The 15266-nt window shown below is 37.1% G+C and overlaps 1 protein-coding gene across 1 annotated transcript in view; it reads right to left on the minus strand.

Annotated features, from left to right (window-relative positions):
* cdh16 (cadherin 16, KSP-cadherin) overlaps positions 1-15266 on the minus strand; it is a 56145-nt gene that overhangs the window by 32835 nt on the left and 8044 nt on the right. Inside the window, exons 6-8 of the mRNA XM_052149582.1 lie at positions 13888-14046; positions 11569-11765; positions 1725-1850 (exon numbers count right to left, since the gene is read on the minus strand). Of these exons, the coding sequence (XP_052005542.1) occupies positions 1725-1850; positions 11569-11765; positions 13888-14046 (482 nt within the window). The remainder of the gene's footprint in view (positions 1-1724; positions 1851-11568; positions 11766-13887; positions 14047-15266) is intronic.

Consider the following 15266-nt stretch of genomic DNA (forward strand, 5'->3'; position numbering starts at 1 on the left):
AGCGTTGCAGCTCTGGGGGTGTCGCAGAAACAATGTCACATATGCACTTTTAAAATACTTGGGCCTTACTTGTTATTCTTATTAAATAATATATTAATACAGTAAATCTTTATTCTGTTTGTCATTTTGAATACATACCATGTGTTAATATAGTAACACATTTTATTGAATAAAGAATACATTTTAAAATGTATCTGTATGTTTTGTCTATCTATATGTAATTATGTTATTTTAATCAAGTAATGATTTGTCGAAACATAATTTAACTAATTCAACATGAAATAAAACATTGCAGGAGTGAAGGAAGCAGTAAACTCCCAGCTTGTACATCTTCCCCATTGTGGATTGTGGACAATTAACCGTCGTCCAGTGCACATCAAATGTACATTCGAAATTAGAGTACATTGTGGGTAAGAATGAGTGAACAAAGGTAGGGAATGAGTGGCTCACTCAGAATTCAGTCCTACACTCCTACAAATTGGCATACACCCGATATAGTGCACTATATAGTGGACAGGGGTGGTTTCAGACACCGCCCCATCTTTTAGAAGAATTTCTCAGCTCTTTTGGTCCATACAATGCCAGTGAATGGGTGGCAACATTTAAAGCTAAACAAAAAAAAAAAAGTCAGCATAAAAGTAATCCATAAGACTCCAGAGGTTAAATCAGTATCTTCAGAAATGATGAGATAGGTTTGGATGAGAAACAGAGAAACAGATCGCCTTCACATTCTTCTTCTTGTGTTTTTGGTGGTTCACATTCTTCACTGCATATCACCCCCTGCTGGGCAGGGAGAGGAATGTCTAGCAAAAAATGACAAATATTGATCTGTTTCTCACCCAAACCATCATCATATCACTTCTGAAGATATTGATTTAACTACTGGAGTCTTATGGATTACTTTTATACTGCCTTTATGTGCTAACTATTTTGGCCTACAGAGCTAAAATATACTTCTAAAAATCTTAGTTTGTGTTCTGCAGAAGAAAGTAAGTCACACACATCTGGTATGGCATGAGGGTGAGTAAATGATGAGAGAATTTTCATTTTTGGGTGAACGATCCCTTTAAAGTGATAGCTCATCTATTTCCAACCCTTTGTTGTTCTAAACCAGTGCGACTCTTTGTATTATGTGGAACACAAAATATGTTAGACAGAAAGTTAGGGACTGACAATCTCGGCCACCATTCACTTTCAAAATATGGAGAGAGAAAAAACACATTCACTGAAAATAAATAGTGACTGGCTAAAATTATGTCTAAAATCTCCTTATTGTGTTGCATGGAAGAAAGAAAGACATACGGGTTTGGAACAACATGAGTAAATGTCTATTATATCATTAGTGAAAGTAACAAGTTACTCACTACATGAGTACTCTTTTAATTGTATATACTTTCTTACGCTTACTCAAGTAATTATTTATGTTAGTAATTTTACTTCTACTTGAGTAATATTTTTTTTTAAAGTAATTGTACTTTTACTTGAGTATGGTTTTTGGCTTCTCTACCCACCTCTGCTTTTAACGTTTCTAACTCTTCTGTCATTGATCTAAATTATTCAAAAGAGAAACTCCCAAAGTATGTAATAGTTATAATAATTGTCATCAAAAGTCATCAAAGCTGCTTTTGAAGAAAGCTAATTTATTATGTTTTTACCTTATTTAGTAGTCAGGGTTTAGAAAATGTATACGGTATAGTGCATCTGACAGAGCATTTACAATTTACCTGGTCTTGTGTTTCTCTGTCCAGAGGAGCATTAAGGTAAATGATTCCTTCTCTGTTAATAGTGAAGAGCATTTCTGGAAACTCTCCCTCAAGACTATATTCCACTGGACTCCCACTCCACTTCACCTGCAAATACACACACACACACACACACACACACACACACACACACACACACACACACACACACAATACACAACATAACCAATCAATACAATTGAAGACATCAACAGAATATGAACTTGAATTAAACTTGAGAATCCAAAGTATCAACAAAGTATCTAAAAAAAAAAAAGTATTTGTATAATGTACACAAGGCAAGTGCACCATAAAACTTGATTGTACACCCGACTTAAACAATAAAGAGTTGAGGGGAAACCCTGGATCTTTTAGCACGACTGAGAGTTGGCTATTGGGGCTTTTCTACTGCACAGTACAGCTGAACTCAACTCGACTCAGCTCGCTTTTTGGGGGTTTTCCAATGTGGATAGTACCTGCTACCTGTTGATTTTTTTAGTACCACTTCGGTCGAGGTTCCATGCGAGCCGAGCCGATATTAATTGTGACGTCAAAATCCTGCAGATCACTGATTGGTCAGGGAGAATCGTCACTACCAGCGTCATGGATTTCCGACACGTGACATCAACCCGCTAGTTTTAAAGTTAGCAACAGCGATAACAGTATCATTCGTTCACGCAACTTTCAAATTGTGAAAAAAGAAATGACTGTGCGCAAAACCACGCCATGGTCAATAAACAAGGTGCAGACGGTCCACTCGTTAGCGATGAGCGAAACGAAAACGTCTCTCAGAAAGTGTATCAGCTGTTGGCTGCACACAGCTAACACCGGACCTACCAACAGTTTAGGGAAAAGTAAAAAAAAACTTAAAAGTGACTACAGAACCATCAAGGAAAAGTGGAAGTGGTTCGATCAAATGGACGCTATCTAAATCTGCGAGCAATGGGAGGGAGAGTGTCCTGGACTGACGTTAATCTGGATTGGAGGATGGTACATTTTGTTACGTTAACTCTATACTCTGCTTGAAAGCTTCACTTTATTTAGTTGACCAGCTACCGGAAGCTTGCTTCTAAAACAACCAGGCCAATGTAACTGTTACACTTGTGTAAAATCACCATGCAACAACTGCTTTATGCAGCACAATGGTGTGATATTACAATGTTTATGTAACACAGTTGTGTTATTGTTTTGGTCAGTTTGTGTCATGTCTAAGATGATGTCACGGCAGTAGAGGCAGCGCAATTATGACGATCAGCCTATAATCCCACCCACGTTGAGGTGTCACTAAACTGCAGTGGAAAAGCAAGCTCAGAAATGTAAAGCGAGTAGAGTTGAGGTGAGTCGAACCGTAATGTGCAGTGGAAAAGTGCCACATGTGTGGCAAGCACAGGAGCTGCCGAAATAATCCAGCTGCCCTCACGATTTTCCACTCTGTTGCAACAAATATGCAAATGGTCCCGGAAAGGGTGTGGAATAGCACCGAAGAAGGAGAAGACATTGGAGCAGTGAGAGTGGGGGGGTATCTTTTCAATACCTTGTCCTCCAGCCTTTTGTTATGGAGATGGCTCTTCAAACTCAAGCACTTTGTATACAACAGTGGGCCTCTGTAAAAATGACCTGCTCGCACTGTTAAGAACCATCAAGGGAGCAGAGCTTTGAAGAGATTAATGCGTGTCCTGCTGTTCTAAAAATGGTGAGCACCAACTAAGGTGATGTCATCTATTTAGTTTCCAGGGCCTGTTTTTGATAGAAGTGACATAATCCTTTTAAGACTGAGTATGAGTATTTATATCTTTGATGTTTAGTGATGTGTTGGATTGACAAGAGTGGTTGTTAACAGTCTGATTTTGAGAATGTATTCCTTTGAAAAAGAGAATGTTGCTTTGGAGTCCATTCATTTATGAGATTCAGATTAACAGGTTTGAAATCTAATAGAATGATTAAGAGTGCTCTCTGTTTGAGCAAGACATTTTTAAAACACACCTGCATGTTGTAACTTAAAAAGGATAGTTCACCTAAAAATTGTGTCATCATTTTTTCACCCTCACATTGTTCCAAACTTGTATGACATGATTTCTTCCGTGGAACACAAAAGGAGATGCTAGGCTGTTTTGCCATAAAATATAAGAGAATGGTGAATGATTCTGCCTAACATCTCATTTCCTGTTACATTGGAAGAAAGTCATACAGATTTGAAACAACCTGAGGGTGAGTAAATGATTCACAATTTACATTTTTGAGTAAATGATCCCTTTACCCTTAAATGCATGGTAATATTCTCTCTCATTCTTACATATTTGGGTCTTTAAAGACCAAGCACTTATATCTATCTATCAAAAATGGATGTACAAAATCCCCAGATAGTGTAAAATTTTTAAAGTATTTTCAAGACAATTAGAAAACAATAAAATAAATATATGTTTCATAAATTACATATTAAACTACACCAAACACATAATCTAAACATGTGTAATGTATGTGTAACTTATGTGTATTTTCTCAGACACTTGTTGAGTCTAAATAGATGCACAACTTAGGCTACATCATTTCAGAAGTACACCCAAATGACAATAGTCATATCATACTTTTCATGAGTTGTACTTGCTATAAGTTTACTTTGATGTTGTTTCTTCGTCAAATAGCAATATCAAATGTAAATCGAGCCAATAACTGAAATATCAGTGCCACCTTAAGTAAGAAATAACATACATTATGTATGTGTATATGCAGGGCTCCAGTAGAGGGGGGATGCGAGGGGATACAACTTCCCTGGTTGCTCTTGTAAAACCACCATCCCCCCTTGCAATCCCCTTTAGATCAATTGTGTCATGTAGTACTTAGAACTAATCATGCAAGTAAAATATTTAATATTTCATTTCAATACATTTGATAAATAACAGACTTTAAATAAGGGCGATTAGCTGGTCAGAATTAGATTTCGACGTGTGAAGTTGCTAGATTTCTATAAGGAAAATCCCCCAATCAGATCTGGACACTTGTACAGTTTGGATATATTGTGCCAGGGTGACGCTTTGGTCCTGCATTATGGCAACCTTGAACATATGAGGTCTCTCTCCACTGAGAAAAAATGCCGGTTTTATGAAAACACTTTAAAACAAGTTTGCCGGAGTTTGCGTTGAGTTTACTTCTCCTTCATAGTGTATACATGAAACGTACGGAACAAGTTTTCAAATGTTTCATGCACTTGCAATCATGGTCAAATTGTAGATTGGAGTAGGAAAAATGTGTGTCTGCAGTGGTTGAGCGATCTAGAGAAAAACATTTTGAATTATCATAACGTGGATTCTTTTCACAAGATTCATCATAAAATACAATAACAGAGGGCAACTGGTGCATATTATGGCCATTTGTCCTAAGAGTCAATAATGAAGTGATGCTAATATTTGTCCAGATCTATTAAATTAAAAATACATTAAAAAAATGCAATTCACACAAACCATTAATTGAATACACCTCTTCTCTGATGAACATTTTTCAATTGCTGAGTTTTAAGTCATGATGATATTTTTTCTGGGGCTTAAAAGTGAAAAATATCACGTGTTGTCCAGAGAGTGTAAAAAAATAAAAGTCAACGTCTCATTAAAAGCTGAATTTCATGGGGGAAATATTGGCATGACTAGTGCAGAATAATCTTTTATTATTATTTCTTAAAAAAATAAGCCTTGAGAAATATTTGTTTTAAAATACGATTCATATTTAAAAATAACCAACATGTAGGTAGTTATTTTGCTGTTTATGTTGACCATAAAAACCACAAAACAGAGCAGACACCTTTAGACCCTCAAGACTGAGCGTGAATTTTTTAAAAAAACATCTGACATTTATTTGAATATCTTTTATGAAAAGGCACATCTTGTTCATGTGGTGTAACCCTGAGAAAACTTATTGATATTTTTGAAAAATCATAATATTTATAAAAAATTGAAATAGCTTGAAAAATTTATTTTAAAACTTTTTGGAAATTAGTGATTAAGTTGTTTATACTCTCATGTATTGAAGGTGCAAAGAAAGTATTATAATACTTTTTACTTACTGGTTACACCACATGACAATTTCAAAGATTATATTTATGAGAACATGACACAAGTGTTTTAAACTAGAGTTTTAAAAGATGTATCATTATAACACTTTGTACAACCTTATTTGTCAATAACCCAAAAGTATTAGACCCCCCCAAAAAAAAAAAAACAACAACATTTGATTACACCATCCCCCTTGAATTTATTTGTACAAATCGATCACTGTGTATACACATATAACACACTGATAATTCCCCATTGTTGATAATTCAAAGTTAACATGAAATAGTATTTATTTCTATGAATATAGTACTAATTTCTCTTGTAATATACAAAGAAATAGATATCATGTGACAGTAAACTTAAAAAGATATGACATAATTACACAAAATATAAATTAGGGAAGTGAAAAGAAATAGACACTCTTACATATTTCGAGTCACAAGAGAACCTATACACTTTTGGTACTTAAACCATTATATATTATTTTATTTTAATTGTATTTAATAATTGTATTTATTAATTATTATTATTTTTTAAATGTTGGCATTTGTTTTGTGTGTCACACTATTTATATGAGATAGATTGAGGAATACCAAAGAGGTGTGGGTACAACTCCAAAAAATGCATGTGGTACAGGGGGTGGAATTAATAAAATTAATTAATTGACAGTATCATTAACATCTAGTAATCTCTGTAAGGCAATCAAATTACTTAAATTACAAAGCATGTTGAATACAACATGCTTTGTGAGTCCACACAAAAAAAAAGTAAATACAAAATGTTTTACTCTGGCTACTAAAGACATTTGGATGAAATAGAAATGAACAATGGGCAGTTAATTCAGTTATATGGCAGTGTGGTAAAGTGTCCTGAATTACCACCTCTGAACTTGATAGATTTGAATGAGAACAAATAAACAAAGCTGAAATCACATGCTGAACTCATCCACAGAATTATGAGCAAATAAAGCTTTTTATATGAAATACCAGAAGTGTTTTTTTTAGGAACACACGGAGATAAGAAGATTTAGATAAACATTTTTAGGTTTATTTTTTTGCCTTTAAAAATAGAAATATGGTTGAAATGAGGAGAGTGCTACATGTTGCTATGAGAGACAAAATTGAAATACACGACACAGATTCTGAGTCCTTCATGACCACTAATCTGTTTCATAATCAGTGTGACTCAAACCACCCACATGTCCATCACAGCACACACAGGAGTGGGTGGAAAAAGGCTTTTCCCGTAAAAAACCCCCAGAAACACCATACACGTATGCATATATTACTATTACTTCATCAGTTATTTGATAAAATGTTTTTAGAATATAATATAATGCAATATATAAAAAAATATTATATTTGATTTTATCTCTGTTTGTGAGCTATAGCAAGACTGATTCAAAGATAGCGACCTTAAGGGTGTAGAGCAAGAGCAAACTTTGGACTCTAAACTCTAAAACTGAAGAAAGCATTTCCAAAACTATGATACAGAAGAAGGAAAAATAAAGCATTGTTTGAGATCCAGGCATGTTTATTGGGTGGAAATGCGTTGGTGTGTGTAGGAGGTATCCACAGAAGAGAGGGAAGAGAAAAAGGAGGATAAAGATTCATTACAGATGCTCTTTTGGCACAAACCATGAACAACTTCACACCTCACCCCTACACATTGCACAATTTTCCTTGAATATCATAGGCTGTATTCAAGCATTTACATTTTTTAAGTCTTCTACACATTCTATGAGTAAGCTTTGCATTACATTAAATGGTAAATACATTATTGTAAATTGCATTGCTATTATTTTATATGTAGCCTATTTTTTATTATATCACTTATTTTTGTATGTGTGGTGTGTGTGTACGGTATGTACTGGTACAATGGCTATTTTGTATATAAAAACAATCATACCAATACCAATAATGGCAAGTACTTTAAAATTTCATACACTCAGTATTTCTCTTTTTTATTTTTATACTGCTGAATAGGGATGTGCATATGTATACAGTATGTATCAGTATCTGTTGCAATGACAAAAGTTTGTGTGCCAAAACGAGACGAAAAGACAATTTTTAATTGTAACTCTATTCCATTTTTAATTTCCATGCAGCAAATGTGCCCTGTATAATGTATATTTCATAAAATTATCATTATTATGAACCTACTTTATAGAAGGTGTCTTTAACTATTATGTACTTAAGCATTTGATACAATGCACTTATTATATGCATCCGTGTTGTTGCATTTTTCTTACATTTTAAATGCAAGTACCTGCATTTAAGTATGACTGTTAATCTTACCCCAAACCTAAACCTAAAACTACCCCAACACTTACCCTAAACCTACCCCTACTTCTAAGCCTACCTGTACAGTACCTCAACCTCAATATTAGCAAATGTGAATCTTGTGGCACTTTTGCAGAACAACATGTAGTTGCAAAATAAATACATTGTATTGTATGTATTTTAATATTAGCACATACAGTTGAAGTCAGTCGTTTACATACACTTTAGCCAAATACATTTAAGCTAAGTTTTTCATAATTCCCTGTCCAGTTAGGATTACTACTTTATTTTAATAATGTGAAATGTCAGAATAATAGTGGATAGAATGATTTATTTCAGCTTTTATTACTTTCATCATATTCCCAATAGGTCACAAGTTTACATGCACTTTGTTAGTATTTGGTATCACTGCCTTTACATTTTTTAACTTTGGTCAGACATTTTGGGTAGCCTTCCACAAGCTTCTCACAGTAAGTTTCTGGAATTGTGGTCCATTCCTGCTGACAGAACTGGTGTAACTGAGTCAGGTTTGCAGGCCTCTTTCGGATTCTATCGGATTGAGGTCAGGGCTTTGTGATGGCCGCTCCAATACCTTGACTTTGTTGTCCTGCCATAACTTTGTAGGCATTCTTGGGGTCATTGTTCATTTGGAAGACACATTTGTGACCAAGTTTAACTTCCTGGCTGATGTCTTGAGATGTTGCTTAAATATATCCACGTAATTTTCCTTCCTCATTATTTTCTGAAGTGCTCCAGTCCCTCCTGCAGCAAAGCATTCCAACAACATGATGCTGGCACCCCCATGCTTCACGGTTGGGATGGTGTTCTTCGGCTTGCAAGCCTCACCCTTTTCCCTGCAACCATATTTATGATCATTACGGCCAAACAGTTAATTTTTTGTTTCATCAGACCAGAGGACATTTCTCCAAAAAGTAAGATCTTTGTCCCTATTTGCACTTGCAAACTGTAGTCTGGCTTTTTAATGGTGGATTTGGAGCAGTGGATTCTTCCTTGCTGAGCAGCTTTTCAAGTTATGTCGACATAGGAATCATTTTATTGTGGATATAGATACTTGTCTACCTGTTTCCTCCAGCAACTTCACAAGGTCCTTTGCTGTTGTTCTGGGATTGATTTGCACTTTTTGCACCAAACTACATTCATCTCTAGGCAACTGAATGCGTTTCCTTCCTGAGCGGTATGATGGCTGCGTCACCCCATGGTGTTTATACTTGCATACTACTGTTTTTACAGATGAACGTGGTACCTTCAGGCATTTGGAAATTGCTCCCAAGGATGAACCAGACTTGTGGAGGTCCGCAATATTTTTTCTGAGTTCTTGGCTGATTTCTTTTGATTTTCCCATGATGTCAAGTGGCAATAAGTTTGAAGGTTAAAATACATCCACATGTACACCTCCAATTGACTCTAATTAGCCAGTTAGTCTATCAGAAGCAAATTGCCTAAAGGCTTGACACAATATTTTGGAGTTTTCCAAGCTGCTTAAAGGCACAGTTAAATTAATGGATGCAAACTTCAGACCCACTGGAATTGTGTAGTCAATTAAAGTGAAACAATCTGTCTGTAAACAATTGTTGGAAAAATGACTCAAGTCATGCACAAAGTAGATGTCCTAAATGGCTTGCAAAAACTATAAATCTGTGGTGGTGGCGTAGTGGCTAAAGCACATCATCATCATCATTCGTATTGTCAAATAAAACAACAACAAAAAAAGCTTAAAAAATAAAATGTTGTATAGATCGGAAATAAAAAACAACAGCATGGCTTATTTGGCACAAAAATCAGGTGACTGTGTTTTGTTTTTGTTAGAAACTCCACCTTTCCCTCACCTCAAACGCACTGCTTGTTGTCTCCTTGAGGAGCAAGTGAGAGACAGAAGCATGTTCTTTATATCTCACTTTCAGAAAGAGTAAAATGTGTATGATATAGTATTTTAGTTAATGTTACTCTTGACTAGCTTAGTTCTGAGTCCCTCACAATAATCGAAAACTGCAACGCAGGCATCCAATTTGAACTTGAAATCACACCGTGCACAATTTTATTCATAAAGTTTATAAAGTTTTACTGGCATTACAGACTTGCCATTGTGTTGTCATTTTATTTATGTTTATTTAAAATATCTCATTTCATTGTGCTTATTAAATAATCAGTCTAACAAATATTTTGCCCCAAAGTGGATGCCCCATTTCCACATTGGTGAGAGTATCAGGTGTTCCAGAGACAGTGACTGTGTTCAGATAGGCAGTGAGTCATTACTAATCTCATAAAATCTGAACAACAAGCAAAAGTCATGTAAAGATAAAACCCATGTGTAAATTGATAATGTCATTGCACTGGCAATTGAAGTGTCATGAATCTGAAGAGGCAGGACCTCACAGTGAAACAGGACTTTATTAACATCAAAAATAAACAGAGCCAAAAATGAAAACTACCCTCTAGGGGAAAAACAAAGTCCAGGGCAGTAAGCACACAGACAGGCTGGTCTGGATCAAAATGGAGCAGAACACAGAACCGACAGGACAAGAGAACAAGACAAACTGGCACAGGACAGCGCACACGACACAAGGAGACTAAAATAGGGAGAGAAATCAACAAGTTAACAGGCAGGGCAGGTGAGACAAATGAACTGGTAATGGGCAAACAAGGAGGTGAGGTATGATGCAGGACTGAGGTCACAAGGCAAAACAGAAACAAAGCAAAGCCACGTGCTCTCACAAAACAAAAACCCGAATGGCACGAATGCATATCGCCAAGACAATAAGGCAACATTTGCTTATGCCAACCGACAGACAGGACAAGAGAAGGCATGGCAATGGCAACAAAGCAATGCCATGCATTCTAACACTAGACAAAGCCTGAGCATATATCGAGAGGCAAACACCACGCAATGCATGCAACAGGCAACACAACGAGACAAGACACCAGTGCGTGAGTTTGACTACAAATAAAACCAACATCTAAGACAGAAGTGACCGAACCCCAGCACAGCATGAAGATGGCTCACGACATGGATGCGCAGCGCAAAGCGAGCGCAACACACACCGTCACGACAGACAAACACCAACAACTGATGTGAGTGCCGCCAAGATGACATAAGAGCAATGCACTAATGCCAATAAAAGACAAGACATGGAGCATGAGTGTCCAGATCCCGACACCAGAACAGATACCGAACCAGACAGGAGAGTCAGGATCCAGACACCATGCTCCGAACATGAAACACAAGACCGGCCAAAGAGTGCACGGCAGGGAAACCACAACCCGAAGCTGTGCACTCACACAGAGACAAAAAAACGAAACACAACACAAACACAGAACAACAGTGTCGGGATCCTGTCATGACAAAGTGACAGGATCCTGACATGAAGAAAGCAAGATAAAACAGATTCACATATCCTATAATATACTTGGAAAATTCACAATATTACTCATACCATCAGTGCATTTAGAGTCCTCTGCTTTTGTCATTCTGTATGTCTGTACCTGTGAAATTTGAATGGGATATGGTCCAGGCAGATTCTCCTGCAGTCTTACTGGGTCAGGTGAGGCCCACGTGTTCCCAGTCACCTCTACTAACACTGTTCCAGTGGAGAAGAAAGCGTTGGCCTTCCCGGCCATGTCCTGCACCATCACTGAGAGTTTGTAGCGGCCGCACATCTCTGGATCTAGAGTTGAGGCACCTGGATACCAAACAAATGGAACAATTTAAATGGATAGTTTACTCAAAAAAGAAAATGTTGTTATCATTTACTCACCCTCATCATTCCAAACACATATTACTTTCTTGTGTGAAACACAAAGGGAGGGATATTTAAGAATGTTGACCCTTTTGGGGTCTACATATATTTCCATGATAAAAATAATAATAATTTGAAATGATAACAACATAAGGGTCAGTTAATGATAACATAATTTTCATTTTTGTGTGAACTATCCCTGTAAATAAGAAAACAAAAACAGCTTACCAAAGAATACCAAACACACGAACAACACCTCACATAAGAAATGACACTATGCAGGAAAAGTTTCATGCAAGTATCAAACATGTAAACCTGCCAAACAAACCTCAAACTTAAATGACAAACTTATAATTTCCTTCACAGTAACTAAACTGTAAATAGTCACAGGTTTTATTACCTTGCCATTCCAGTTTACTTCTAATGGTGAGTTTCACACAATGCATATCACCCATGGAGCTACTCAAAGGCAGCAGTAAAGACCTACATTACAAAACCATTAATTTTCTGCATTGTCTATTTATTGTTTTCGTCACAAGAAAACACCTCAAAGAAACACGGTGCACAAACATTCTCAGAGCATATTACTGTATTGCTGTTCTGTTTGCAATTGGACCTGAACCCAGATTCGACTGACCTGTCCTGATGCTCGGGCTCACGATGACTCATTCAAATTAAACGGCTTGCTTTTCTGGCTCTGTGAGCTCTGGCCCTGGTTCAAAATTATTTTAATTTAGTGGGAAAGTTTTATAAAAACAAAGGGGCAATGTTGTATACAGTCACATTAAAAGTGCAATAAGCAGAGCGTGTTAAACGGGCTGAGTGAAAGAGAGAGTTATTTGCTGATTTCATGGTGGAATGGGGCTGAAAGGAGTGACAAATGAGGAAAGGAGAAAGAAAGTGTGCAACTGAAGGATTCACATGAGAGGAGGTATTATTCTATTATTTTAACTTCTGTTCTCTCAGAGAAGAGCTTTTGAATGATTATTTACCAAATATATCCATGTTAATTAGATGACCATGATATACACTCACTGAACACTTTATTAGGTACACCTGTACATCTGTTTATTCATGAGATTATCTAATTAGCCAATCATGTGGCAGCAGTGCAGTGCATAAAATCATGCAGACATCGATCAGGACCTTCAGTTGATGTTCACGTCAACCATCAGAATGGGGAAAAGTGTGATCTCAGTGATCACGACCATGGCATGATTATTGGTGCCAGACGGGCTGGTTTGAGTATTTCTGTAACTGCTGATCTCCTGGGATTTTCACGCACAAAGAAAAGCGACAGAAAATATACGGGAAATGTGGAGGTATCATGCTTTGGATAAAAGTTTACCTGGCGTCCCAGAGAACAGTTCCAACCTGTCGACAAGCCCATGCTGTCACCTGGGATTACAACAGGTTTGCTTCCTGGCACACACTGGAAGAATCCATCCTTCTGTGTTCCATCAAAGCCCATTTCCCCACGACTCTGGCGTGGAATCCCGAAACCTTCGCTACCTCTACCAAGAGCCGGAGTCTTTCGGTGACACAACACCGGCTAAGATGGCATTGATAAATGCCCATTCGCTAGTCAACAAAACCTTCCTTTTGAATGACTTTATTACAACGAACGACTTGGATCTTTTGCTCATGTCGGAAACTTGGTTAAAGTTGGGAGATTTATCTACCTTATTGGAACTTATATCTTATATCTCACCAACTTACTGACACCATAAAATTGACATTGACAACAATTTCTAAAGTTTACTCCGAATGGCGCCAAAAACAAAACACATCCTGTGAGTGGCAGTTCTGCATATGGAAACACCTTGTTGATGAGAGAGGTCAACAGAGAATGGCCAGACTGGTTCGAGCTGACAAAAATGCCATGATAACTTAGATAACCACGCTGTACAATTGTAGTAAGCAGAATAGCATCTCAGAATGCTATCAAACTTTAAGGTGGATGGGCTACAGCAGTAGAAGACAATGTCGGCACTTAATTAGGACCATGGTGACTTGACTCCAAATCACAGTCTAAGACAAGAAGTTAAGAAGTTCTGATTATTACCATCTTCTGTTAGGGACACTTCGCCAGTGATGGAATCTATGGAGAACATGTGGCTGGCAGGGATGCGAGGGATCTGGTCCAGAAGACTGAAGCGCAGTTCTGCATGGGCGGTGTTACGGTCATCTCGGTCCAATGCTTCCACCTGCATAAACGGGATTCCTGTGACAATGAAACACACACATCATAGTTATTTCATAATGTACTGAGGTTTATAAGTATGACACATTGATGCATACTGCCTATAATCAGAAATTATTAACAAAAATAGCCTTTTCAAGCAATACAAATTAAATGTAGCCTACCACAACAAAGACAATCAGAAGCAAATCCTAGGAGCAAATCATACTAAATGTGTATTAGCCTGACCTTCAATGCAGGTCATTACAATAATAATGTTCTGTATTTAAATAATTATCATCATGAAGTTCAACATAAGAGGGACGAATTCACTATAATACATTGACTACAGATGATGAATCAACATAAAGCATGTTAGTTTCCATTGAGGACAGAGCACATGAGTATCTTCACTGCGATGGTCTAATAATACTTTAATGTTTAGAGATTACTCATCTTCCTTAAATTAATGACAGAAGTATTTTTCACCATTTCATCATTCGTCTCAATCTCTGCTAGAATACATTTCGTCAGAGAAAAATGCTTTTTTCAGCTTTAGTTTACACTGCGGGCAGAATTATTATGTAAATTGTATTCCTCAGGATTCATTTTATTGTTGAACAAACACTATGCTCTCAGTCAATTCAAAATGTTATTGATCCTCAAACCTGAATGTTTAACAAAGGAAAAGTGAGTTTTGTCTTTCTCAGGGCGATATTAGGCCACCCAAATTCTGTTCAAAGAGGTGTATTGTCTTCCCTCATTGTAAATCTCACATTTGAGAAGGGCCCACAAGTTCTCAGTAAGATTTAAGTCAGGTGAGGAATAGGACATGTCATTATTTGGGCATATTTGAGGCCCTTGCTGGCTAGCCAAGCAGTGGAGTACTTGGATGTATGTGACGGAGCATTGTCCTGCATAAAGATCATGGCCTTCTTGAATGCTGAAGACTTCATCCTGTACCACTGCTTAAAGAAAGTACTTTCCAGAAACTGGCAGTAGGTTTAGGAGTTGAGTTTCAGTCTATCTTCAACACGAATAAGTTCCAACTTCCTCATCGTGAATGATAGCAGCCCATACCAGTTCCTCTCCTCGAAGTGGTGCCCTGTGTCCATTAGTGATCCAGCCATGGGTCCATCCAACTGGTCCATCAAGAGTCACTCTCATTTCATCTGTCCATAAAATCTTTGAAAAATCTGACTTCAGATATTTGTTTGCCCAATCTTGATGCTTCAACATGTGAATCTTATTCAGTGGTAGTC

The sequence above is a fragment of the Xyrauchen texanus genome, chromosome 2, assembly GCF_025860055.1.
Source record: "Xyrauchen texanus isolate HMW12.3.18 chromosome 2, RBS_HiC_50CHRs, whole genome shotgun sequence".
NCBI classification, from domain to species: domain Eukaryota; kingdom Metazoa; phylum Chordata; class Actinopteri; order Cypriniformes; family Catostomidae; genus Xyrauchen; species Xyrauchen texanus.